The following is a 27,449-nucleotide window of genomic DNA, read 5'->3' on the forward strand; positions in this document are numbered from 1 at the left end:
AATGAAACAGATGATTCTGCTCAATATGTAGGCTAGGCTACTTATCTCATGTGATACAATAATGTAGGCCTATGACTCTCACAAGGAAGTAAGTGAATGACATGAAATTTCTCTCCATGCACACACGAATGTACGCACGCACGCACGCACGCACACATACACCACACACACACACACAACACCATAATACATTCAATGAATACCAGATCATTACAACTGTGTCAGAATCAAGCGCTTTAGTCTAGTCTTCAGCACATGACTTTAACTCACCTAATTATCTACCCCCAATGAAAGGATTACCCTTAAAAAAATGTTTTGTAAGGATTACCCTTTCACCGTCAGGGTACCAACGTCAAAACTAAACACTGATATCCAGTCAGTTTTACTTTTACCTTCGCCGTTTCTAAGAGAACGCATCAGGAGGGAAAACTGATCATAGACCTGCGTTTAATTTAGAGTCATATTTCTAGGAGGAGCTTAGCTTCCGCTGTTAAAGCGCTGTTAGTGTCACATGATTCGGCTACAAGTTTCACCACGGAAGCTGAGTTGAGAAATGTTGCGTTAGAGTTTCAAAGTATGATCGTTTATAATCGGAAAGCTAAGGGTTTCGAACGAAGAGGTACATTTTAACAACTTCTGATTAAACTGGTGGAAATCACGGAGGGGTAAATATGATGCATAACTGATTGGCCACAGGTAAGTTACTTTGTGTAACATGTTGTTATTATTATAGCCTACTGATGGGTGCAAGAATATCCTAATAGAAATTAATTGTGTAAAATATATACTTTTCACGTTGAATATGCCTATAGAATAGGCTAATGTCAGCTATGTGCATGACATATTTATAATGTTATTGTATGAGCGTTAGAAGGCAAACTTCGAAGTCCCATATGGGTAAACGCTATATTCTACGTTGCGCTACCCCTGTGATGCGTTGGGGTCCGACCTGTCAGCCATGCATTGGTGATCACTGAAGACAATCCGCATAGTCTGGATGTTTGACTCGTGCTGCATATTAGGGTTTGTCAAGGCTTGGTGCTCTTCTTATTTATCATGCTCTTCATCATATGACCACTCTACAAATGCATTTATCAGAGAATGAATTACGTTATGAGTCCAGTAGAAAATTGGAAGTGGTTTGTCCTCTTCATGTATTGCACATACATTGTTGATATGATAATAATTTATGTTATTCCCTCTTACCAGCTATGTAAGTAGAGCCAGTTACAGCAACACTGTTATTCTGTTTTCCAAGATAATACAAATGATTAATCACAAATGTGGTAACTCTATTATAAATCTATCTTTGCATGTAGGCTCATTTCTATCCAATTGCAGTGTAATGTTGTTCCGTGGTTTCGTGTAATATGTCAAAAAATGAGCTTCTTACGAATAATTTGCTTAGCCTATTTAAGGGCTGTGTGTATTGCAAAGAACGTTTCAAACCGTAACAGACTGTGACTTGCCTAGTTAAATAAAACATGTAATAAAACCTGCATATTCTGCAGATGACAACAGTGCTGGTATGATTGGTTGCTACAGATAAGATCCCACTATGAAGTGTCTGCTGATAGCCAGCGAGAGCGCTGAGGTCCTCTTCTATTGGACAGACCCAGAGTTTGAACTCAACATCCAGGAGCAGTATGGAGCATCACAGGAAGAGGGGGAGAAGGTAAGACGGGAGCGGGCGAGGGATACAGGATGGTTCAAGTCGTCTTGTCTATTACATAAATATAGAAGCAATGATAGCATATTGCATATATGGATTAACCCAAATATCCCCAGTGACCTCATTCATATCACGTTTCTGTGACTTGCTGAACTCTCTGGTCTGTCCGGCAGGGGTTGTAGACATGTTGACTGGTTCATGTAGTACCATAATCCCTCATGGTCATTCCAGAGCAGAAAATTGGGGTTATGATGAGAGATTCCGGTGGAGGATATGGTTGAGTGTCTCTTTCCATCCCTCCCAGCCACCAGCATTTGAGGACAGCATCAACACTCTGTTTGCCCCCATCATCATCTCCTGCAGTACCATGGTGGACAGACTGGGAGACAGCTATACATCCTTTAGTACTGAGAACAACCACACCTATGTGCTACATCAGGTAATACACACACACACACACACACACACACACACACACACACACACACACACACACACACACACACACACACACACACACACACACACACACACACACACACACACACACACAGGAAACTAATGTTGCGTCATGACACAAAAACACGTCAACAGATACAGGGCAATTTGTGAGAGAACTATGCCCATAGTAAAGAATCGTCATAAAATAAGTGTAGGTGAGAGTGTGGTAAGTTAAGCCAACCTTGTTTCTAGGAAACCATATATAAAATGAATACATTGACCATATATTTAGGAAGAGGTCATCATTTCATGGAGTCTGTGAAGGAAGAAACCACATGGAAAAAGTGGTAAGCAAGTTGCGTCCCAAAAAATGTATTTTCACCAAATACAAATTCATTTATCGGGTAGAGGTTTGGTGATGCTTGTATCTACACCAAAGTAGATACTTTTAAGATTTTTCTATACATCAGTTGGGGTCTATATGAGGTCTCAAACTTAGCATGAAAGTGCATTCTTGTAACTGTGTGGGCTTATATAGTCAAAATATTTGCCTTGGGATAAGTTGAGCCAATGGTTGAGCCCATGGCAAGTTGAGCAAATTGAAGTGTTTTCTTCCCAGGCGTTGGGATATGAGGTAACAACAGGGCCTGGCCTATGTTACAAGTGTTTTAAAAAGTACAAAGTGTTTGTTAGGTGTTACGCCTGTGTTACAATATGATTAAAATACAAAAAAGTAATTGGGTTGGGTATAAAGATAGACATGGTTTTAAAAAGGTAGTGTTAATATTTAATTCAGTACAGAAATGTGTAGGTGGCTTAATTTACCCTGTCCCGCAACTAAACTTACACCATACCAATGGTAAATTGTACTATTTAATGAAGCTGTCAGTTGAGGACTTGTGAGGCGTCTGGCGTCTTTCTCAAACTAGACACTCTAATGTACTAGTCCTCTTGCTCAGTTGTGCCTCCGGGGCCTCCCACTCCTCTTTCTATTCTGGTTAGAGCTGTTCTGTGAAGGGAGTAGTACACAGCGTTGTACGAGATATTCAGTTTCTTGGCAATTTCTCACATGGAATAGCCTTCATTTCTCAGAACAAGAATAGACTGACATGTTTCAGAAGAAAGTTATTATTTTCTGGCCATTTGGAGAATGTAATCGAACCCACAAATGTTGATGCTCCAGATACTCAACTAGTCTGAAGAATGTCCGTTTTATGGCTTCTTTAATCAGAACAACAGTTTTCAGCTGTGCTAACATAATTGCAAAAGGGTTTTCTAATGATCAATTAGCCTTTTAAAATTATAAACTTGGATTAGCTAACACAACGTGCCATTGGAACACAGGAGTGATGGTTGCTAATAATGGGCCTCTGTACGCCTATGTAGATATTCCATTACAAATCTGCAGTTTCCAGCTACAAAAGTCATTTACAACATTAACAATGTCTACACTGTATTTCTGATCAATTTGATGTTATATTAATGGACAAAAAATCTGCTTTTCTTTCAAAAACAAGGACATTTCTATGTGACCCCAAACTTTTGAATGGTAGTGTATGTACCTACAGTATCTTTGTTAGAAAGAATACTATATATACTAAATCAAAACTTACCCCACTCTCCCCTACAACTCATTTGACCGCATAAGCCACTCAATTACAGTTCCTCTACTGTGCTGTAGTAAAAGTGAAAGCCTGCTGTCCAGTAAAGCTTCACATCATGTGAGCCTGCCTGAACCTCGCAGTAGTCATGGGATCAGACTGTGTGGCTCTGTAAATGGGTTAAGATGACGTGGCCATTAGCCAACAGCAGTTCCATTCAGACCAAATGACTCGGTACCTTTTCTGCTCCTAGCCCCTACGCCTTCCGGTGTTCACGGATCTCAAAGGACGAGATAGTTGTTAGCCATGTGAGTCTTCCAACATACTAAGAGGAGCGTCCTCCATATTCCTTACACCAATCCAAGCATCTCAGTTGTGTTCATAAAGAGCTTGGGACGTGTAGTATGTGTGTGTGAATCGAAACTGATTAGGGGTGATTGAGTGATTGATTATTTGATTGATGGAAATATTGACTGATTGACAGTTTGAGGAGTGTCTGTACATCGCTGTGAACGGAGACCAAGAAGAGGGCGAGGAGGATCTGAAGAGGAAGATTTACGTGATGAAGAAGATGATTGAGGTCCAATTCGGCATGGTTACCCTCAGCAGCACCCTGATCAGGAAAGAGTATGACATGACTCTTACCTTGTGAAGTTCATTAGATCTGTGTTTGTGTGTGACAGATGGACTTGTGTCCTAATGGGCTGTGTGGTTTCTCTCCAGGCTGCGTCCTCAGGACACAGAGCAGAGGACCAATCTATGGAAATATCTACAGAGCCTCCTGGAGACCTACAGCCGCCTTCGAGAGCAGGACCAGAGCTTTTTAGTAGAGGTACTGTAGAATTAAGCAATAGGGCCAGATGGGGTGTGGTATATGACCAATATTGTCACACCCTGGCCTTAGTTATCTTTGTTTTCTGTATTATTTTAGTTAGGTCAGGGTGTGACATGGGGGATGTTTGTGTGTGTTTGTCTCATCTAGGGTGTTTGTATTGTCTAGGTTTTTTTTGTAGAGTTCATGGGTTTGTGTTCAGTGTAGGTGTTTAGGTAAGTCTATGGTTGCCTAGATTGGTTCTCAATTAGAGACAGCTGTCTATCGTTGTCTCTGATTGCGAGCCATATTTAGGCAGCCATAGTCATTAGGTAGGTTGTGGTTAATTGTCTATGTCTTGACCTTAGTTGCTTGTGTCTGCACTTTCGTTTGATAGCGTTTTGTCTAGTTTGTATTAGTGTTCGTGTTCATTTCTTCTTCTATTAAAAAGAAGATGTATTTATATCACGCTGCGCCTTGGTCCTCTCTTTCACCTAACGACGATCGTGACAAATATACCACAGCAAAGGGATGTTCTTAACACGACGCAATGCGGAGTGCCTGGATACAGCCCTTAGCTGTGGTATTATGGCTATATACCACAAACCCCCGAGGTGCCTGATTGCTATTATAAACTGGTTACCAATGTAATTAGAGCAGTAAAAATGTATGTTTTTGTCATACCCGTAGTATACGTCTGATATACCACGGCTGTCAGGCAATCAGCATTCAGGCCTCGAACCACCCAGTTTATAATGTGGAGGACATTGTACTGTAAACTGTGCTTTACTGTACTCACTCTTCTCCCCAATGGGGAAATGTAGTTTTGACCTACACGGCAACATACAGTACCAGTCAAAAGTTTGGACACACCTACTCATTCAAAGGTTTCTCTTTATTTTTACTATTTTCTACATTGTAGAATAATAGTGAAGATGTCAAAACTATGAAATAACAGATATTGAATCATGTAGTAACCCAAAAAGGGTTAAACAAATCAAAATATATTTTATGTTTGAGATTCTTCAAAGTAGCCACCCTTTGCCTTGATGTCAGCTTTGCGCACTCTTGGCATTCTCTCAACCAGTTTCATGAGGAATGCTTTTCCAACAGTCTTGAATGAGTTCCCACATATGCTGAGCAGTTGTTGGCTGCTTTTCCTTCACTCTACGGTCCAACTCATCCCAAACCATCTCAATTGGGTTGAGGTCGGGTGATTGTGGAGGCCAGGTCATCTTGATGCAGCACTCCATCATTCTCCTTCTTGGTCAAATAGCCCTTACACAGCCTGCAGGTGTGTTGGGCCATTGTCCTGTTGAAAAACAAATGTTTGTCCCACTAAGCGCAAACCAGATGGGATAGTGTATTGCTTCAGAATGGTGTGGTAGCCATGCTGGTTAAGTGTGCCTTAAATTCTAAATAAATCACAGACTGTGTCACCAGCAAAGCACCCCCACACCGTCACACCTTTTGCTTCATGGTGGGAACCACACATGCAGAGATCATCCGTTCACCTACTCTGTCTCACAAAGGCACTGCAGTTAGAACCAAAAATCTCAAATCTTCTTTTTATTGGTGTCTTTTAGTAGTGGTTTCTTTGCAGCAATTCGGCCATGAAGGGCTGATCCACGCAGTCTCCTCTGAACAGTTGATGTTGAGATGTGTCTGTTACTTGAACTCTGTAGCATTTATTTGGGCTGCAATTTCTGAGGCTGGTAACTCTAATGAAGTTATCCTCTGCAGCAGAGGTAACTCTGGGTCTTCCTTTCCTGTGGCGGTCCTCGTGATAGCCAGTTTCATCATAGCGCTTGATGGCTTGTGCGACTAAACTTGAAGAAACTTAAAAAGTTTTTGAAATGTTCAGGATAGACTGACCTTCATGTCTTAAAGTAATGGACTGTTGTTTCTCTATGCTTATTTGAGCTGTTCTTGCCATAATATGGACTTGGTCTTTTACCACATAGGGCTATCTTCTGTATACCACCCCTACCTTGTCACAACACAACTGATTGGCTCAAATGCATTAAAAAGGAAGGAATTTCCACAATTTTTAACAAGGCACACCTGTTAATTGAAAGCATTCCAGGTGACTACCTCATGAAGCTGGTTGAGATAATTACAAGATTGTGCAAAGCTGTCTTCAAGGCAAAGGGTGGCTACATAGAAGAATCTCAAATATAAAATATAGTTTGATTTGTTTAACACTTTTTGGTTACTACATGATTCCATATGTGTTATTTCATAGTTTTGATGTCTTCACTATTATTATACAATGTGGAAAATAGTAAAAATAAAGAAAAACCTTTGAATGAGTAGGTGTGTCCAAACTTTTGACTGGTACTGTATATACAACGTATGTCTCTGTCTCCCTCCATCAGGCAGTAGAGAGGTTGATCCATCCTACTCTATGTGAACAATGTATAGAGTTTCTGGAGCGTCGCTTGGTGCAGCAGATCAACAGTAGTGTGGAGAGAGCAGGAGAGGAGGTCCTCCATGCATTCATACTGGTGCACACCAAACTACTAGCCTTCTATTCCAGGTTACTGCCCATTACTATTAAGACCAAACTACTAGCCTTCTATTCCAGGTTACTGCCCATTACTATTAAGACCAAACTACTAGCCTTCTATTCCAGGTTACTGCCCATTACTATTAAGACCAAACTACTAGCATTCCATTCCAGGTTACTGCCCATTACTATTAAGACCAAACTACTAGCATTCTATTCCAGGTTACTGCCCATTACTATTAAGACCAAACTATTAGCCTTCTATTCCACGTTACTGTCCATTACTATTAAGACCAAACTACTAGCCTTCTATTCCAGGTTACTGCCCATTACTATTAAGACCAAACTACTAGCATTCTATTCCAGGTTACTGCCCATTACTATTAAGACCAAACTATTAGCCTTCTATTCCAGGTTACTGTCCATTACTATTAAGACCAAACTACTAGCCTTCTATTCCAGGTTACTGCCCATTACTATTAAGACCAAACTACTAGCATTCTATTCCAGGTTACTGCCCATTACTATTAAGACCAAACTAGTAGCCTTCTATTCCAGGTTACTGTCCATTACTATTAAGACCAAACTAGTAGCCTTTTACTCCAGGTTACTGTCCATTACTATTCACACAAAACTACAAGCTTTCTACTCCAGGTTACTGTCCATTACTATTCACACAAAACTACAAGCTTTCTACTCCAGGTTACTGTCCATTACTGTAACGTCACTTTTTCACATAATGTGACATTATGACATTGCAAATCACGTACAGAAGGAGGTACCTCTGAATCAGGGTTGGGGTCAATTCAGGAAAATAGGTAATAAACTGAAATTCCATTTCAGTTCCATTCATTTTCAATGCTTTCTCAATAAACTGAAAAGGAGGAGCTATTTAAAAAAAAATTACATTTCTGAATTTTAAATTCAAATTACTTCCTGAATGGAGTAACTTGAATTGACCCCAAACCTGCTCTGAATACATTTCTATCCACCCCTCTCCTCTCCCCCACAGTCGTAACGCTAGTACCCTCACCTCGTCTGACCTGCTTGCTCTTATCGTCATGGTGCAGAACATGTATCCTAGCAACATCGACCTGGAGGATACTGCCCCCGAGGTAGGAGCACTGAGAGTGAAAGAAGAAGAATAACATACTCTGTCTGAATGCTTCTGAAGTTGAATAGCTGTGTGGTGTGTGTGCAGGATGTGGAGAACACCTCAGCCCCAGATATATTCTACACTCCAGAGCCTTCTCCTACTAATAGGGACTCAGGGACTGACAGGGACTCCGTTAATTCAGGTAGGTGTCTGTGCCGTGCTCTGCCATTTTTTGCCCTTGTGGCTCGTTGCAGTGATATGCTATACTTCCACTGCCTTTGGTTCAACTCACTAACCCTCTGCTCGCTCTCTTTGCAGGCATGCATGAGGAGAGCAGGCATGAAGAGAGCTGTCATGTGGGCAGCGGTACTCCTGTGTTCCAGTTTTTGGATCCAGACATTCAGGTGAGGTTGGGGGGGGGGGTGGTGTACAGTCGTGGCCAAAAGTTTTGAGAATGACACAAATATTAGTTTTCAAAAAGTCTGCTGCCTCAGTGTCTTTAGATATTTTTGTCAGATGTTACTATGGAATACTGAAGTATAATTACAAGCATTCCATAAGTGTCAAAGGCTTTTATTGACAATTACATGAAGTTTTGAGAATGACACAAATATTAGTTTTCACAAAGTCTGCTGCCTCAGTGTCTTTAGATATTTTTATCAATGTTACTATGGAATACTGAAGTATAATTACGAGCATTTCACAAGTGTCAAAGGCTTTTATTGACAATTACATGAAGTTGATGCAAAGAGTCAATATTTGCAGTGTTGACCCTTCTTTTTCAAGACACCTGCAATCTGCCCTGGCATGTTGTCAATCAACTTCTGGGCCACATCCTGACTGATGGCAACCCATTCTTGCATAATCAATGCTTGGAGTTTGTCAGAATTTGTGGGGTTTTGTTTGTCCACCCACCTCTTGAGGATTGACCTCAATTTCACAATGGGATTAAGGTCTGAGGAGTTTCCTGGCCATGGACCCAAAATATCGATGTTTTGTTCCCCGAGCCACTTAGTTATCACTTTTGCCTTATGGCAAGGTGCTCCATCATGCTGGAAAAGGCATTGTTCGTCACCAAACTGTTCCTTAATGGTTGGGAGAAGTTGCTCTCGGAGGATGTGTAGGTACCATTCTTTATTCATGGCTGTGTTCTTAGGCAAAATTGTGAGTGAGCCCACTCCCTTGGCTGAGAAGCAACCCCACACATGAATGGTCTCAGGATGCTTTACTGTTGGCATGACACACGACTGATGGTAGCGCTCACCTTGTCTTCTACGGCCAATTCTTTTCCCGGATGCCCCAAACAATCGGAAAGGGGTTTCATCAGAGAAAATGACTTTACCCCAGTCCTCAGCAGTCCAATCCCTGTAACTTTTGCAGAATGTCAGTCTGTCCCTGATGTTTTTCCTGGAGAGAAGTGGCTTCTTTGCTGCCCTTCAGGCCATCCTCCAAAAGTTTTCGCCTCACTGTGCGTGCAGATGCCCTCACACCTGCCTGCTGCCATTCATGAGCAAGCTCTGTACTGTTGGTGCCCCGATCCCGTAGCTGAATCAACTTTAGGAGACAGTCCTGGCGCTTGCTAGACTTTCTTGGGCACCCTGAAGCCTTCTTCACAACAATTGAACCGCTCTCCTTGAAGTTCTTGATGATCCGATAAATGGTTTATTTAGGTGCAATCATACTGGCAGCAATATCTTTGCCTGTGAAGCCCTTTTAGTGCAAAGCAATGATGACAGCACGTGTTTCCTTGCAGGTAACCATGTTTGACAGAGGAAGAACAATGATTCAAGCACCACCCTCCTTTTTGAAGCTTCCAGTCTGTCGAACTCAATCAGCATGACAGTGATCTCCAGCCTTGTCCTCGTCAACACTCACACCTGTGTTAACAAGATAATCACTGACATGATGTCAGCTGGTCCTTTTGTGGCAGGGCTGAAATGCAGTGGAAATGTTTTTGGGGGATTCAGTTAATTTGCATGGCAAAGAGGGACTTTGCAATTAATTGCAATTGTTCATCTGATCACTCTTCAGAACATCCTAGAGTATATGCAAATTACCATCATACAAACTGAGGCAGCAGACTTTGTGAAAATTAATATTTGGAGCATTCTCAAAACTTTTGGCCATGACTGTATACTGTGACTCAGGGTTTTCTAAAGCTGGCCAGCTTCAGTTAGATGAACATTCCATTTCAGGCTTCATCCATGTTACGAACGTGGATGTTGATCGTGCAAATGATATGTAACAACACCCTGAGCATATTGGATGAAACACCAATACAAATCTAACAGCGCAAAAAACTAGAAAGGCAAGTTCCTCATGGGTGATTTTTCATTATAGGATAGGCATTTGTTGCTGTCTAGCTGTGGCGCATGTAGGGAAGCAAAACTTAAGTGGTCAAAACCATTCATCTTGGGGCAACGGGGGAGCAGGGTTGCAAAATGCAATCAAATCATTTTATAAAATTGTCTTTTTTTTTCAATTAACAAATTATCCATTATATTATGATAATTATCTGGTAAGAAAGTGGAGGTGCACAAACATAAGTATGCACCTCCTATTTTAATTTGCTACATGGCTCAGGCGCCCAAATGGACATTGAGACTTGTGAAGAGGAAGAACTTTTCGGGAGTTACTGAGTAATAAACATGCCATGCTGGTGGGTGGTAACATTCAAATAAAGCCCAGCCCTGAAAAGTATTTATTTGCACGTCATCTCATTGGGGAAACGCACAGCATTGAACCGATTTCCGGAGCCAAGATGGCGTCGCTGTGAGAGGGATTGTTTTCTCAATTGTCCCAGCAACTTTGAGGGTTAGGTGGTTAACAGTCTAATATTGGCTATCAATGTAGCAAGAAACTAACTATAACTTGTTTTAGCTACATATGGCAAGTTTAGAGTTTGTGTCAAGTTGAATGGGAAAAACACGACAGGAAAACAAGAAAAGATGGAATATCCTGCTAGCTAGGCATGCTAGCTAGCTAGGACGAGACTGCAGGCATGGACGAGACTGCAGACATGCTAGCTAGCTAGGACGAGAGCCAGAGCAGCATGGATACACAAGATGTCGCTAGCTCAAGCAAGAGAAAGAACAAGACGGTCCAGGAAGAGATCCTTGCAACCTCTTTACCTCTGACCCCAATTAAATATCCACAGGAGAAAAAAGTGAAAGAGGACTGCAATCCAGACCCTGACTACTAAACAAGATGCCACGTTCTCCAATATGTCCATCATAGAGCGGGCTAATGAAGAAACATCAAAGAAGATTGATAATTTGTCAGAGACTGTTCGCCAGCTTGACACAGTTGTGAGCGAGAACAAGGAAAATATAACGTTCCTAGAGAACGAGCTGAAGAAACTGCAATCCCCAAATAATGAGCTGTGTGAGAATGTAGCTGAACTTCAACGGTACTCTCGCAGGTGGAATCTGAAAATCCAAGGTGTAAAAGAGGTAGAGGGAGAGGACATTAGGGAAGCAGTCATTAATATCCTGGGAAAGGTGGCTCCGTGCATCAAAAACAAGCTAAGAAACGTGATCGACGTGGTTCATCTACTTGGGAAACAAAGATCTGATGGACCCCCTCGCAATGTCATCCTGTGGTTCACTATGCACCACTAGAGGGACATCATCTTGTAAATGGCCAAAGGTAACACGTTTCTGGACGAGAAGAAGCTCCGCATCAAAGAGGCTCTGATACCGCAGGAACAGACTGCCAGGGAGAAACTGTGGCCAATTATACAGAAAGCACGACAAGAGGGAAAGAAGGCTGGATTCAAGGGCACACACGTTCACCGAAGGAAGAAAGATTACTGGCTAGCTCTGACATGAACCACACTTGAACTGTGAGTACTGCCAAGAGTACATTTACTGTACTGACACGAGTAAATTTACAGTTCGATCTAGAGTTTATGAACACTTTTCTGTCTGATTAAAACTCTCAAGGTTTACTATTTGTTTTATTGTTCACATTACTACATCTGTCTAGTTTGTGTCTCTATATTTTTTAATGCAGGAGTTTGTTTTCAACTCTTTTAATATCGTTAGCCTGAATGCTAGGGGTTTGAGAGATCTTACAAAAAGAAAGCAGGAGTTTATAGTTTATATTGTAATGCAGATTTTGTTTTTCTTCAGGAAACTCATTTGTGTAAAGTGACTTGAAATTTTGGAAGACATGGCCTATTTCAGTCATGGCCTATTTCAGTCATGGCCTATTTCAGTCATGGCCTATTTCAGTCATGGCCTATTTCAGTCATGGCCTATTTCAGTCATGGATGAAACTGCTGGTGTTTTGACACTTATCCACAAGTTTAAAGGCAACATTCTAGAATCCACATCTTCACAGGATGGCAGATGGGTCATAGTAACGGTTAAACTTGACAATGCTATTTTCATCATCTGTATTGTAACTCACATGCTCCCTTTATTTTATTTATTTTCATTTTATTTTTTAACCCCTTTTTCTCCCCAATTTCGTGGTATCCAATTGTTAGTAACTACTATCTTGTCTCATCGCTACAACTCCCGTACGGGCTCGGGAGAGACGAAGGTCGAGAGCCATGTGTCCTCCGAAACACAACCCAACCAAGCCGCACTGCTTCTTAACACAGCGCGCATCCAACCCGGAAGCCAGCCGCACCAATGTGTTGGAGGAAACACAGTGCACCTAGCGACCTGGTCAGCGTCCACTGCGCCCGGCCCGCACAGGAGTTGCTAGTGCGCGATGAGATAAGGATATCCCTACCGGCCAAACCCTCCCTAACCCGGACGACGCTAGGCCAATGTGCGTCGCCCTATGGACCTCCCGGTCACGGCCGGCTGCGACAGAGCCTGGGCTCGAACCCAGAGTCTCTGGTGCACTGCGATGCAGTGCCTTAGACCACTGCGCCACCCGGGAGGCCCAAATAAGACCCTTTTAGCCCAACATACCAGAAAATTACAGGATTTACGCAACAAACACTCAGAGGCTTTTCTAATTCTCTCAGGAGATTTTAGCGAAACACCTGATGACTCTGCTGATAATTTTTACTCCTAGAATGAGTCAAAGCTCTCAAAATAACAATATCATTACAACATTATGCAAGGATCTCTCTGTTGATGATGCCTGGTGTTATTTCAATCCGGATGCAAAGAGTTATACCTGGATCAACCAAACTATGTCACGAAAATCTAGAATAGATTTATTCCTAATTTTCCCCTTTACAGTTTGTTATAGATGTAGATCATCAGTTGGCTACCTTTTCTGATCATCATTTAATTTCCCTGAATTTACAAGCTACTAAACATTCTAAAGGTATTTGAGGATATTGGAAATTAAACAACACACTTCTTAAAGATCCTATTTTTATTGGAAACATCAAATCGTTAGCCAAATATATTTTTGTATGAAAAGACTTGGGTCATGGAAGTAGATGGAATTCTTTAATAGAAAGTCAGAGTTGTAGCCATTAAACGTGCCAAAGAGCTGAAGCACCTGAAGAACCTTTTAGAGAAAAAGATTTGATGACAGTTTTTATGAATCTATCTCAAGAAGAAGAGTTTTGTATTTAAATCTTTACAACTAGAATTTGAACAGCTTTACACGGATCTGGCAAATGGTGCTTTTGTCAGATCAAGAGCTAAATGTATTGAAGAGGGGGAAAGAAACACCAGTTTTTTTTTTTGCATTTGAAAAGAGAAACAACAAAAGAAAATCTGTAACGGCACACAAAATGAATGATGTATTATGTAAAGATCCCATTACAATATCAACATTTGTCAATTCCTTTTATGAAAACCTTTACAACTCACAATTTCAGGAAGATGGTTGTGAAAGCTTAAATTTGCCACATTCAGAGTTATGGCCCTGTAATTGAGGATGATTTCCACTCAGTTTGCAATTCACCTGTTTCAATCGAAGAAATTAGAGAGGCTCTGAATTCAATGAAAAAAGGGAAATCACCTGGCGCTGATGGCCAGTCAGTTGAATTCTATAGACAGCTTTGGGAGTTACTAGAAGACCCTATTGTTTATATGTTTTAAGATTGCATCGAAAATGGTGAAACGGTCTCCACTATGAAAGGGCCTTATTTCACTGATTCCGAAGACCCTTCTCTCATTGACAATTGGAGACACAATTACTTTATTAATAATTGATTACAAATTGATTGCTCTGGTTTATGCCAAAATATTAAAGAAAGGAATTACATAACATTATAAATGAGACTCAAACAGGATTTATGAAGGGCCGTCACATAACCTCCAACAATCGTTTAGTCTTGCACCTTTTAGATTATTCAGATGCAATTGATTCAGATGGTGGTGTTTTATTTTTGGACTTCTGTAAGCCTTTGACACAATTGAACATACATTTTTCTTTCGGCCTCTTACAATTTTCACCGAAACCAAAAAGTTTATCAAAGTTATTTGCATGTTTTACAAAGATATAAATAGTTCTGTGATACTAAACCTTAATTCTGTACATCCAAAAGATTCAGTATCAACAGAAGTATACGACAGGGATGCCCAATTTTGCCCTTTTTTATTAATTTTAGTAGTGGAACATATTTTTAACAGAGAATAATGCATATCCCTTTTTAACAGAGAATAATGCATATCCCTTTTTAACAGAGAATAATGCATATCCCTTTTTAACAGAGAAATCTAAATTTACCAACTGGCTGACGATACTACTCTTTTTTTCTTTTTTAAGACAAAGACCAGGTCGCCCATGCCCTTAATGCTATCACTGCATTCTCTATTGCATCTGGATTCAAACTGAACGTTTCTAAATGTGAAATGTTTATATGACTGATGATAAAGAAATATAAAATATTCCTTTAAAGGACTGTGTTAAATATTTAGGAATACATCTATCAAAAAACCACTTAGTCAGACAACATATACATTTCTCTCCTAAAATTAAGAAAACCAAGAAAATAGTTAATAGTTTGCTACAAAGGGATCTTTCTATACTTGGGAGAAGGCTTCTGTCCAGGGCAGAGGGACTGTCTTGCTTTGTGTACCCCTCATCATCTTTATTTGTAAAACGATCAACAAGACCTTTCCTGACTTCTAGCAAAATAAGTCTCAAACTAAAAAAGTTGGTCCTTTCAAATGAAATAACTGAAGGAGATCTGGAAGTATTAGATTATGTTGACATAAATAACACTTTCAAAATCAATTGGTTGAAAAAATGTCAATACAGAATCAATTTGGCTTTTGCTGACTGGTTGAGTCATATGAAATACAAATTTGAAATAAACGGATGAAAACAAAAAGGGGGTAATTCTTAACACATGATCTCATTGCAAAAACTGGAGGTTTTCTCTCCCCGCCTGAACCAAATCCAACAATTACAATAAAAGTACCTGTAATAACAGTAGTAGTAGTAATAATAATAATAATAATAAGCATTGTAGTTACTCACGCTAACGTTACTAAGTGCGCTATTTTTCAGATGTTGCCCTACCGGAGTTACACAGTAATGGAGTCACTGCTATTAGCTTCACAACTGACATTTGGGCCAGCGATACCATGAGCATGCTGATTCTGACAGCACAGTGAATCGTCAAGGATTTCGTACTGAGGAAAGTTGTATTTCATGCTCATGAATGTGCTGGTTGTCATACCGCTGCTGCCATTTCAATGGCATTTGAGATATGTTTGAAACTTGGAAACATGAACACCCTAGCTAGCTCCATTCGAACAACTGACTTGATTCAAAAGGCACTCGCACATCTGAGCAATCTTATTTGCAGGTGCATGGCAACAATTGAACAAGATGAAGGAAAAAGGAAACCGCACACTGCTCTTGATAGTATCACCGATATTTAATAAGTTTACGTATCGGCCTCCATCAGAGCTTTTGTGATTTTTGGAAATTTGCACCCTTATGTAGACCTGGCCCCACCCACATCCGTTCTACACATCGAAGGGGGTTGGAGGCAAAGGAAAAATAAATAATTGCAACCAAATATAACAATATGCATTTCATAAATATTACAAAAGTGTATAAATAAGGCATATTGAACACGTCTGTAAAACCTCAATGAGGACATAGCAAGTTTTCATTAGTCATTGGCTACATCGTACGAAAAACGTCAGAGAAATCTACAATAGACACATATTTCATGTTCAAATTCACAACATAACATACATAAGCATTTCATCATTAAGTCCTTTAGGAAATAATGTCACCTAGAGCGAATTCTCTACAGACAGTGACTCCAGCTACCATGGCACACAGTCCGTTTTTTTAGCCTGGAAGCAACAGATGGCTCCACGAAAGAAAAGAAACGATGCAAGAGAGGCAAGCGGTCGAAGAGGAGACCAAAAACACAGGCCGTGGACACGGAGCTACAGCAGGACGCGGTAATTAACCTCTCCAAAAAAGACCTTACTGATGCTCAAGTCTCAGTCTTATCTAAGGGCCTCTCTTTTGCACCTACATGTACAGATAGTGACACGAGCCTACCAGAAAAGCTAAACTACTTCTATGCCTGCTTTGAGGCAAATAACACTGAAACATGCATGAGAGCACCAGCTCCAGGAAGACTGTGTGATCACTCTCTCCGCAGCCAATGTGAGTAAGACCTTTAAACAGGTCAACATTCACAAGGCCGCAGGGCCAGACGGATTACCAGGGCGTGTCCCTGCAAGCATGCGCTGACCAACTGGCAAGTGTCTTCACTGACATTTTCAACCTCTCCCTGTCTGAGTCTGTAATACCAACATGTTTCAAGCAGACCACCATAGTCCCTGTGCCCAAGAACACTAAGGTAACCTGCCTAAATTACTACCGACCCGTAGCACTCACGTCTGTAGCCATGAAGTGCTTTTAAAGGCTGGTCATGTCTCACATCAACACCATTATCCTAGAAATCATAGACCCGCCACACTGATCCTCAACACAGGGGCCCCTTCTGCCTTCAATGAAGCTGCCAGTTGAGGACTTGTGAGGTGTCTTTCTCAAACTAGAAACTCTAATGTGCTTGTCCTCTTGCTCAGTTGTGGACCGGGGCCTCCCACTCCTCTTTCTATTCTGGTTAGAGCTGTTCTGTGAAGGGAGTAGTACACAGCGTTGTACAAGATCTTCAGTTCCTTGGCAATTTCTCACATGGAATAGCCTTCATTTCTCAGAACAAGAATAGACTGACGAGTTTCAGAAGAAAGTTATTTGTTTCTGGACATTTGGAGCCTGTAATCAAACCCTCAAATGCTGATACTCCAGATACTCAACTAGTCTAAAAAAGGCCCGTTTTATTGCTTCTTTAATCAGCACAACCGTTTTCAGTTGTGCTAACATAATTGCAAAGGAGTTTTCTATTGATCAATTAGCCTTTTTAAAATTACAAACTTGAATTAGCTAACACAACGTGCCATCGGACCACAGGAGTGATGGTTGCTGATAATGGGCCTCTGTACGCCTATGTAGATATTCCATAAAAAATCTGACGTTTCCAGCACAATAGTCATTTACGACATTAACAATGTCTACACTGTATTTCTGATCAATTTGATGTTATTTTAATGGGCAGAAAATGTGCTTTTCTTTCAAAAACAAGGACATTTCTATGTGACCCCTAACTTTTGAACAGGTGTGTGTGTGTGTGTGTGTGTGTGTAACATTTGTGTGTGTATTTAGTATTTTTTTGTTTGTACCTGTGTTTTGTATGATATGTTTAATGTCGGGATGTAAGTTGTTGATCATTTTGTATTATGAAATAAAATAATGAAGAAAATTTACACAGAATTCCATGAAGTTCCCACTTTGGATTTCCCACTTCAACCCCAAATCTATTATACCTTGACTAAAACGATGACTAATTTACTTACATCGTTGTGCAACATCGTGGGTAAGCTCTGGGCATCGTCTTTCATCTGAAAAAAAGATTTTCGCTGTTGTGGTACAAAATGTCATACAAAAGTTTCAAATGCATTTTGGTATTACTAAATGTGTAGTGTGATCGTGATTTTTTTTTTTTTTTTGTGACGCTGGTTATCCCTAGTTAAGCTCAGAGTTGACAAAAGTTACCTCGCTATTTCCTCAACCCATATTTGTAGTATAGGGCCAGGCCATTAGGACAAAATGGTATTGCTGCACCAAAAAGGTCTGGTTCCTAACTTGAGAAATGCATGTACCTTAGACTTTCTCATAAATCCTGCATTTAAATTAGACCTTGGATGGTCATTTTTATTTTTTGATCTTGAGCCCTTGCTCAAAGCCATTGGATTTGCATGTTCTTTATAATCTATATAGTGTAATTTATCATGAGATTAAATTCATGTAAATTCCATTCTGTCTTCAGATGGCGGAGGACAGTCTCCGGACCCTGGAAGCTCCTCCCCCTGACCCCTCGAACCCTAGCAGAGTCTTCCTAGAGGTCACGCTGAAGGAGGGCTGCTATCCCATGATGCCTCACTCCATGTACTGTCTGCCACTCTGGCCGGGCATCACTCTGGTGCTGCTCACTAAGGTCTGTATACACACACGCACGCGCGCATATATACACAGACAGACACACACATTCAAAGAGAAAGGGTAAGCAAATCTCACAACTTTGGATGTTATTTTAGATCAAGCCAGAAGATGGCAGTAATTTGTCACTGAGATAAGACTGCTCTCTCTATCTCTCCCTCGTTCCTTCTCTCTCCCTCTCTCTCTCTAGATACCTAACAGTAACCTGGCCATGTCAGTCTATGTGTTCCTAGAGGCATTTGCTAAGTTGGAGAAGCGTCTGAGTGAAGGTCTGGAGGGGTCAGCGGCCCGCGGCCAGACGTCCATACAGGACCTCCGCAACAAACTGGACAAGTTCATTAGGGCATTAGGAACCTCAGACATACAGGTGGGTGTAATATATGAAGTCCTAGCTGTATATGGAAGCTTTTTGTCATTGAAAAGCATTTGATATGCTCCCAGTGACAGATTTAAAACCTAATTTCAGTTTATGTGACAAAACAAGCATGTTTTGCGTAGAGAATCATTGTACCATCTAAACCTCTGTGAAGTATATTTTCCATGACCCAAAATATTGTATTTTCAGCTGTTTGAAACTGGTGTACAAAACTAGAAGCAAGACTCAGAAACTAAACTTAAGAACGGGAAGCATAGAAATAGCACACATAGAACATATCTACCGCGTGTTAAACTTGCTTTCATTGAGAATGACAGATCTATAACACACAATTCTATGGTCGGGTTGCCCAAAATGTTACATAAAAACATTGCTAAAGTATTTATAACACATCTGTCGATCTCCTCTCTTTCAGACGTCCCAGCTACAGAGTGTATGGACAGAGTTTAAGAGCCGGGCATTCACCAGAGGAGGACCTGGCTTCAGCAGGGAGTGAGTGTCTTGTCTACTGCCACCTGCTCTCTATGGCCCAATCCCATGTCGACCCCTAGCTCCTGCTCCCTATGTTCTACTGTAGGTCTGGAGGATTAGATACAGTATGAATATGTGGGGTGTATATATATATATTCCGGTCTCTGTTCTTAATTCTGGATTATGTGTGTATTGTTTCTTTTTATTATTGCTAGATATTACTGCATTTTTGGAGCTAGAAAATACAAGCATTTTTCTGCTCCTCCAATAACATCTGCAAATCTGTGCACGCAACCATTAAACTTTGATTTGATTTGTCATGGGCCCATTTAGCATTTGGGAAGATGTGTATCATTATGTTAGCTCTGAACTCTGTCCCTAGCCTGGTGCCCTGGTGTGGTAGTGTGAAGAGTCAGCTGTGTGGAGTCTACAGACAGTGTTTCATCACACTGTATCTGTCTCTGTCCCTAGCCTGGTGCCCTGGTGTCGTACTATGAAGAGCCAGCTGTGTGGAGTCTACAGACAGTGTTTCATCACAGAGAACACAGTTGGAGGAGGGAGTCCACAGCGTCTATCACCCAGTCTACAGGACAGAGCTCTCACCATGGTGCAGTACGTATGAGGTCCAGGACTAGCTAATAGTATTTCTCTCAATAGCAAATAACCAGTGCTGTATGTATTGTGTAAAGGCCTGTAGGACAGAGCTCTGGATACCTGTACAGGTGAAGATACTATTCTTATCTTCTCTATTCTCTCTCCCTCCTCTTGTCCTTCCTCTATCCCCTTTCTTTCACCCCCACCCCCCTCTCTCTCGCAGGGAGAAGTTGATGGATTGGAAAGACTTCCTGTTGGTGAAGAGTAAGAGAAACATCACCATGGTGTCATATCCTGCCTCACATTAACCCCGCCCTCTGGAGCCATGTTAGAAATCTCAAATGGCCCCTTATTTCCTATGTTTGTGCTCCTAATATTATGAGGTTAGATGTAGGATTGGTGTGTTAAAGAGAAGGGGTAGCTGATACAAAGTCTTTAGAAGAGGTAGAGTTTGATCAAAAGCCTGCACACCCAGTTGTTCTCCAAGAGGGTTGGCCACCCCTGATCTTGACTAACCGGGAGCAATAGCTAAATGACTGTAGAAACTCCCATTGTCAGGCTAAATCTCCAGTGGTTTCAGTGCAGACCCCCATGTTTCCCCATTTCCATAGCATTTTGAAAGCAATAGGAGCTGATATCTATCCATGAGGTATGTTGTGCCCTGGTGTGTCACAGACAGTTTTTATTTATATCTTGGTGAAATGTCTACTGTAAGTTACTGAAGGGGTAGAATGTAATTATGCAGCTTGTTGAAATCAAACCAAATGCTGCTACTGTATAGTAGTTTGACCAGGTTGGACAGATATCTCTAGACAAGAGATTGTCAAGGTTATTTAATCCAGATGATGTTACGTACCCAGAGAAGTTACTGTAGTGTAGTGTTGTGGTATTAGGCTCTGTGTTGTACTGTATCTGTGTGTTGTGAGGTGTATTGACCTTAACACAGCGGATATTACGTACCTTGAGGAGTTCCCGGGCCTGATCCATTTCATCTACGTCGACCGCACCGCTGGTCAGATGATCGCTCCTTCTCTCAACATCACGGACCGTGCAACCTCTGAGCTAGGAAAGGGGCCACTGGCTCACTTCATAAAGGGCAAGGTTAGACTGTACAATCTACACTTGTTCTAGAGGGTTGTCTAAGAGTTATCCACTAGTTTGGGATTGTAATCAACTAAAGTAGGCTCTCAATGCATATGGGATATCAAAAGTTGCCTCTGTAAAAGTAAAGCTGGTTTGATATTTTTAGTAAATGGATATCACTGATGATTTCTCGGTCTCTCTTGGTCTGTATCTCTCTATCTGTATATCTCTGTTTCTCTCCCTCTCTGTATCTCTCTCTCGCTCTCGTTCCTCTTCTTCTCGCTCTCTTCTTTTCTTCTCGGTCTCTCTCTCTGTAGGTATGGGATCTGGTTAATACATCGAGGATTTACCTACAGAAGGGTTATTCCACTGTCACTCTGAGAGATGGAGACTACTTCTTCTGCTACTTCCTCTGGTTCGAAAACGAAACGGTAAATTACCTCAATGTTGGGTATACCAAGCCGGATTTTTCCATTGTAATGTTCTGGAACGTCATTGTATTTGTATGACCCTTAACCTCTGTCACCTGACCAATCAGGGCTACAAACTGGAAGTAAAGGACCTGCCAATCCTGCCCAACGACTCCGCCCCCATCGGAATGCTGGCCTGGGACTACTACAGGTGAGGAGGAGGAGGAGGAGGAGGAGGAGGAGGAGGAGGTTGTGTGTGGATGTATAATGCATTATCTAGTATTTATGGCTGTATTACAGGAGTGTGTGTATGTATAATGCATTATCTAGTATTTATGGCTGTATTACAGGAGTGTGTGTATGTATAATGCATTCTCTAGTATTTATGGCTGTATTACAGGAGTGTGTGTATGTATAATGCATTCTCTAGTATTTATGGCTGTATTACAGGAGTGTGTGTGTGTATGTATAATGCATTATCTAGTATTTATGGCTGTATTACAGGAGTGTGTGTGTGCTCCTGTTCCCCTCCACAGGAAGCTGTTGCGCTACTACAGTAAGAGCCACCAGGGGGAGGTGGTGAAGTGTTATGAGCTGCTGACAGTCCATCTAGGAGTCATCCCTACAGAGTACATACTACAACACTGTAGTCAACTAGCACGCAAACTCTGGGAGCCCTCACGTATACCTCTACTGTAGGAGACACACACACACATATAGATCACTGATTGTACAAAACATTATGTACACCTGCTCTTTCTATGACATTAACTGACCAGGTGAATCTAGGTGAAAGCTATGACCCCTTATTGATGTCACTTATTAAATCCACTTCAATCAGTGCAGATAAAGGAGAGGAGACAGGTTAAAGAATGATTTTTAAGCCTTGAGACAATTGAGACATGGATTGTGTATGTGTGCCATTCAGATAGTGAATGGGCAAGACAAAAAATGTAAGTGCCTTTGAACAGGGTATGTTAGTAGGTGCCAAGCGCACCGGTTTGTGTCAAGAACTGCAACGCTGCTGGGTTTTTCACACTCAACAGTTTCCTGTGTGTATCAAGAATGGTCCACCACACAAAGGATATCCAGCCAACTTGACACATTGGAGTCAGAATGGGCCAGCATCCCTGTGGAACGCTTTCGACACCTTGTAGAGTCCATTCTCCCGAAGAATTAAGACTGTTCTGAGGGAAAAAGCGGAGGGGGATTCAACTCAATATTAGTTCTTAATGTTTTGTACATTCAGTGTATACACACAGCATTACCACGGTAATACACACACAAACACACCAGGGAAGGCTGGTGGGAGGAGCTATGGCTGATGATTGCAATGGCTAAAAGGGAATAAATGGAACGGTATCAAACATATGGAAACCGATCCATTAATTCCATTCCAGGCATTACAATGAGCGTGTCCTCCTATAGCTCCTCCCACCAGCCTCCACTGACACACACATTCGTGACCATGAAACATGGTGCTACACAATCAACCCTGCTGAAACGTGTGGGCATCAGTCCCAATAAAGGATGTTTACAGGTGACAGTTTGTTCCACAATAACAGTGTGTATTCTATATTCCAAATCATCCTAATCTGCAAGTCACTGGAATGACATAGCCAAGTGATTGACCTTTAGCACTGATAAATATTGTTTATGACTAGCACTTGTCCTGCTGCTTTTATGATACAATACATCATTGTTGTCATCACTGGCTTTTCTCTGAAACCTCAAAAATACATTATCCTTTCATGTTTCTGTGTTGGTTTTGTTTTTTGAATAGATTGTGAAACTATGTATTACCTAGTGGATAATGACAAGTTCAAACTGCTTTGAGTCTTTTCAGTGATAGCAGATATTGCAGTTATAATATAATCTGTTTTTCTTTTCTTTTTGTAAATGTTTATATTGTCTTGCATTTCACCATGTATTGAATTCAGTCAGTTATTTATTGTATTTTTTTTTCTTCAAAATTTCTCACAAGCAGTTCATTTTCTAACAGGTTTCTGCTAACAATTAAAATAGGTGTTATAGTGATGACATGGCAGTGCAATGAAAATATGCCCTTATTTTAGCGCCCCAAAAATGTAATACTTCCAGATCAACTGTAATGTCATTACCATTGTAAAGCACAATTTCTCCCCTTTACAACAGAATCAACTACATTACCTAAACGCTGCACGTTTCTGCATAATTCAAGCAGGCCATGAGCCCCGTCGGGTCTTTTTAAAAATGGCGGGTGGGGAGGCGAAACTAATGCGTGATAGTGAGAAGGAGAGATGTTGTGTGGGAAAATTGCTTTTTTTCACTCGATCTGTCCAACTTATCACCTTATCGCCTCTAAAATGTAAATAAAACACTATAAAGAATTTATATAATGTGTCATTACATACCTATTTGAAGGTTTGTGTCGAATTTTAATCGGGTTTTTAGGGCGGTGCTAAAGTGATCTTAGAAGTAAACAGCGGCTTTGAGAATGATGATCGCATGCAATGATGACGCAAAAAATGACTAGGTATCCCCCCCTGTTCAGCAAAATAACAACACAATGTCAAATACATGTAGCCCAGTCAAATAATTAACATCCAATCACATTAACCATTACTATCTCGCAGGAATTCCATTAACGGTCCGTATGTAGCCAAACGTAGCTGCTGCTCATTCCGTTTGCTTGAAAATTGATAAATGGTTCAAAAAAGCAAGGCCCCCGTCCATAGAGACTGCTATTACCAGCAGTACTACACCTGCACCTGTTGACAACACAAGTTGTTCTGCTTCCAATGCTAGCATCAGTAATTCTACATTTGTTGTTAGCCCAGCTAGCATGGACATTGACAGTTGTGAATCTGATGCAGCCGAAGAGCTATTGCCCCCTTACCCGGGAAAGCACCGAACAACAGACAGGGACGTTGGACCATCAAAGAGGCGCAAATATGATGAGAACTACATTGATTTGGGGCCACAATATGTTATATGTGTGAAAGTACTATCTCACAACTCGATAAAACCTTCCCTCTTGCACAGACGTTTAGAAACAAAACATGACAATTTCAAAAATAAGCCACGGGAGTTTTTTGAGCGAGAATTAAGACGACTTCCGAATAGTAAGACATGTATGAAAGCAACGGATACCATTAATAAGAAGGGTCTGGAAGTGTCTTATATGGTGAGCCACCGAGTGGCTAGGACAGGCAAGCCCCATACTATTGTGGAGGACTTAATTCTTCCTGCTGCCGTGGATATGGCTGGGACAATGCTGAAGGATATGGCCAAAAACTCTACAGGCCATGCCTTCATCAAACAACCCTGTTTCACGACGCATCAGTCACATGGAGGAGATGTTTTGAAACAATTACTGCTTTGCATACAAGCCAGTGAATTCTATGCGTTACAGCTGGATGAGTCAACTGACGTGGCGGGCCTGGCACAGCTCCTGGTATATGTTCGTTACGTTTATGGGGTGTCAATTAAGTAAGACATCCTCTTCTGCACACCACTGGAAAACCATCCCAAAAGGAGAGGATATTTTTAAAGTACTGTGTGACATCAAATCGACTTTGGTGGTCAAGATGTGTTGGTATCTGTACTGATGGTGCAAAAGCCATGACAGGGAGACATAGTGGAGTGGTAACGCGCGTGGAAGCAGTTACTCCCAACGCCACTTGGGTGCACTGCAGCATCCACCGAGAGGCTCTTGCTGCCAAAGGAATGCCTGACAGCTCGAAAGACGTTTTGGACACTACCGTGAAAATGGTTAACTTTGTTAAAGCAAGGCTCCTGAACTCATGTATTTTCTGCACTATGCAATGATGTGGGCAGCGACCATGTAACACTTTTACAACATACAGAAGTGCGCTGGTTATCAAGGGGCAAAGTATTGACAAAAAAATAATAATTTAGAGACGAGCATAAAGTTTTCTTTATTGACCATAATTTTGACCGCTTGCATGGTGATGAGTTTCTCACACGACTGGCTTATCTGGGTGATGTTTTTTCTCGCCTGAATTATTTGAATCTAGGATTACAGGGACTCTCCACAACTATATTCAATGTGTGGGACAAAATTGAGGCTGATTAAGAAGATTAATTGATTAAGAAGTTGGAGCTCTTCTCTGTCTGAATTAACAAGGACAACACACAGGTCTTTCCATCATGGTATGATTTTTTTGTGTGTAAATGAACTCAATCTTACAGACAATGTCAAATGTGATATAGCGAAGCACCTGAGTGAGTTGGGTGCACAATTCCACAGGTACTTTCCCGAAACGGATGACACAAACAACTGGATTCGTTATCCCTTTCATGCCCTGCCTCCAGTCCACTTACCAATATCTGAACAAGAGAGCCTCATCGGGCCTCCTGGGTGGCGCAGTGGTCTAGGACACTGCATCGCAGTGCTAGCTGCGCCACCAGAGTCTCTGGGTTTGCGCCCAGGCTCTGTCGCAGCCGGCCGCGACCGGGAGGTCCGTGGGGCGACGCACAATTGGACTAGCGTCCGGGTTAGGGAGGGTTTGGCCGGTAGGGATATCCTTGTCTCATCGCGCTCCAGTGACTCCTGTGGTGGGCGGGGCGCAGTGCGCGCTAACCAAGGGTGCCAAGTGCACGGTGTTTCCTCCGACACATTGGTGCGGCTGGCTTCCGGGTTGGAGGCACGCTGTGTTAAGAAGCAGTGCGGCTTGGTTGGGTTGTGCTTCAGAGGACGCGTGGCTTTCAACCTTCGTCTCTCCCGAGCCCGTACGGGAGTTGTAGCGATGAGACAAGATAGTAATTACTAGCGATTGGATACCACGAGAAAAGGGGATAAAATGTTTTAAAAAATATATATATATAAAAAAAAGAGCCTCATCGAAATTGCAACAAGCGGTTCTGTGAAAATGTAATTTTATCAGAAGCCACTGCCAGATTTCTGGATTGGGCTGCACTCAAAGTATCCTGCCTTGACAAATCGGGGTGTTAAGACACTGATGCCCTTTGCAACCACATACCTATGTGAGAGTGGATTCTCGGCCCTCACTCGCATGATAACTAAATACAGGCACAGACTGTGTGTGAAATGATTTAAGACTGAGACTCTCTCCAATACAACCTAACATTGCAGAGTTATGTGCATCCTTTCAAGCACACCCTTCTCATTAACCTGTGGTGAGTTATAAACAATTTTCAATTAACAAATAAAGTTTTATATGTAAGATGGCTAAATAAAGAGCAAAATGATTGATTATTATTATATTATTATTTGTGTCCTAGTCCTATAAGAGCTCTTTGTCACTTCCCAGAGCCGGGTTTTGAAAAAACTCACACTCATTCTTATCTTTAATAAATGTATCTTATAGTGTGTGTGTGGCAGGCTTACAATGATAGTAAAAAACAACATTTGATAGTGCGCTGACCCTGGTGCTAGAGGGGGTATGCAGCTGGAGGTTGAATGTTTGAAGGGGTAAGGAACTATGAAAAGTTTGGGAATCACTGCTCTTAACTTGTGTATTTTCTATCCGGTAGGCCTACTTGGGAATTGAACTGCAAAAGTTATTTTTTTATGTGCACTGCCTTATCACGCACATACTTTTATCTGCAACAAGTCAATTTCATGGAAATACATCTCTGGTAGGAAAATGCACAAAATGCACATATGTAACGGTTGTCCTAGGGATTGGACCAAAGCGCAGCATATGTTGAATCCATAATTACGTTTATTAAAGAAAAGACGAAACACGAAGAACACTTGAAATGATTACAAAATAACAAAACGAACGTAGACAGACCTGAACTATGAGAACTTACATATAACACGAAGAATGCACAAACAGGTACAGACTACAAAAACGAACGAACACACGAAACAGTCCCGTGTGGTACACAGACACAAACACGGAAGACAACCACCCCCCAACAAACAGTGTGAACAACCTACCTTAATATGGTTCTCA

At 41.4% G+C, this 27,449-nt stretch overlaps 1 protein-coding gene across 2 annotated transcripts; it reads left to right on the plus strand.

The window, feature by feature from the left end:
* The first annotated feature begins 523 nt into the window (after positions 1–523).
* Positions 524–23,276, plus strand: hps1 (HPS1 biogenesis of lysosomal organelles complex 3 subunit 1). Of its 2 annotated transcripts, none has more exons than XM_055929938.1 (18): positions 524–696; positions 1,512–1,675; positions 1,977–2,111; positions 4,199–4,341; positions 4,438–4,546; positions 6,904–7,064; positions 8,047–8,149; positions 8,236–8,332; positions 8,449–8,534; positions 18,419–18,586; positions 18,779–18,955; positions 19,380–19,456; positions 19,907–20,047; positions 20,253–20,317; positions 20,985–21,130; positions 21,430–21,543; positions 21,651–21,733; positions 22,059–23,276. In XM_055929938.1, the coding sequence occupies exons 2-18, from the start codon at positions 1,559–1,561 to the stop codon at positions 22,219–22,221; spliced, it is 2,085 nt and encodes a 694-aa protein (XP_055785913.1). In that variant the 5' UTR covers positions 524–696; positions 1,512–1,558; the 3' UTR covers positions 22,222–23,276. The 2 variants fall into 2 exon arrangements, with proteins under 2 accessions (XP_055785913.1, XP_055785906.1); XM_055929931.1 differs by having other exon boundaries at positions 1,546–1,675.
* The last annotated feature ends 4,173 nt before the right edge of the window (positions 23,277–27,449 follow it).

This window comes from Salvelinus fontinalis, chromosome 1 (genome assembly GCF_029448725.1).
Source record: "Salvelinus fontinalis isolate EN_2023a chromosome 1, ASM2944872v1, whole genome shotgun sequence".
NCBI classification, from domain to species: domain Eukaryota; kingdom Metazoa; phylum Chordata; class Actinopteri; order Salmoniformes; family Salmonidae; genus Salvelinus; species Salvelinus fontinalis.

Bases quoted from the DNA above. Each gene is read 5' to 3' on its own strand.
- hps1 (XM_055929938.1), top strand. From the start codon at position 1,559: ATGAAGTGTCTGCTGATAGCCAGCGAGAGCGCTGAGGTCCTCTTCTAT. The intron at 8,150-8,235 runs GTAGGAGCACTG...GTGTGTGTGCAG, and splicing joins TGGAGGATACTGCCCCCGAG to GATGTGGAGAACACCTCAGC. The intron at 19,457-19,906 runs GTGAGTGTCTTG...CTCTGTCCCTAG, and splicing joins GGACCTGGCTTCAGCAGGGA to CCTGGTGCCCTGGTGTCGTA.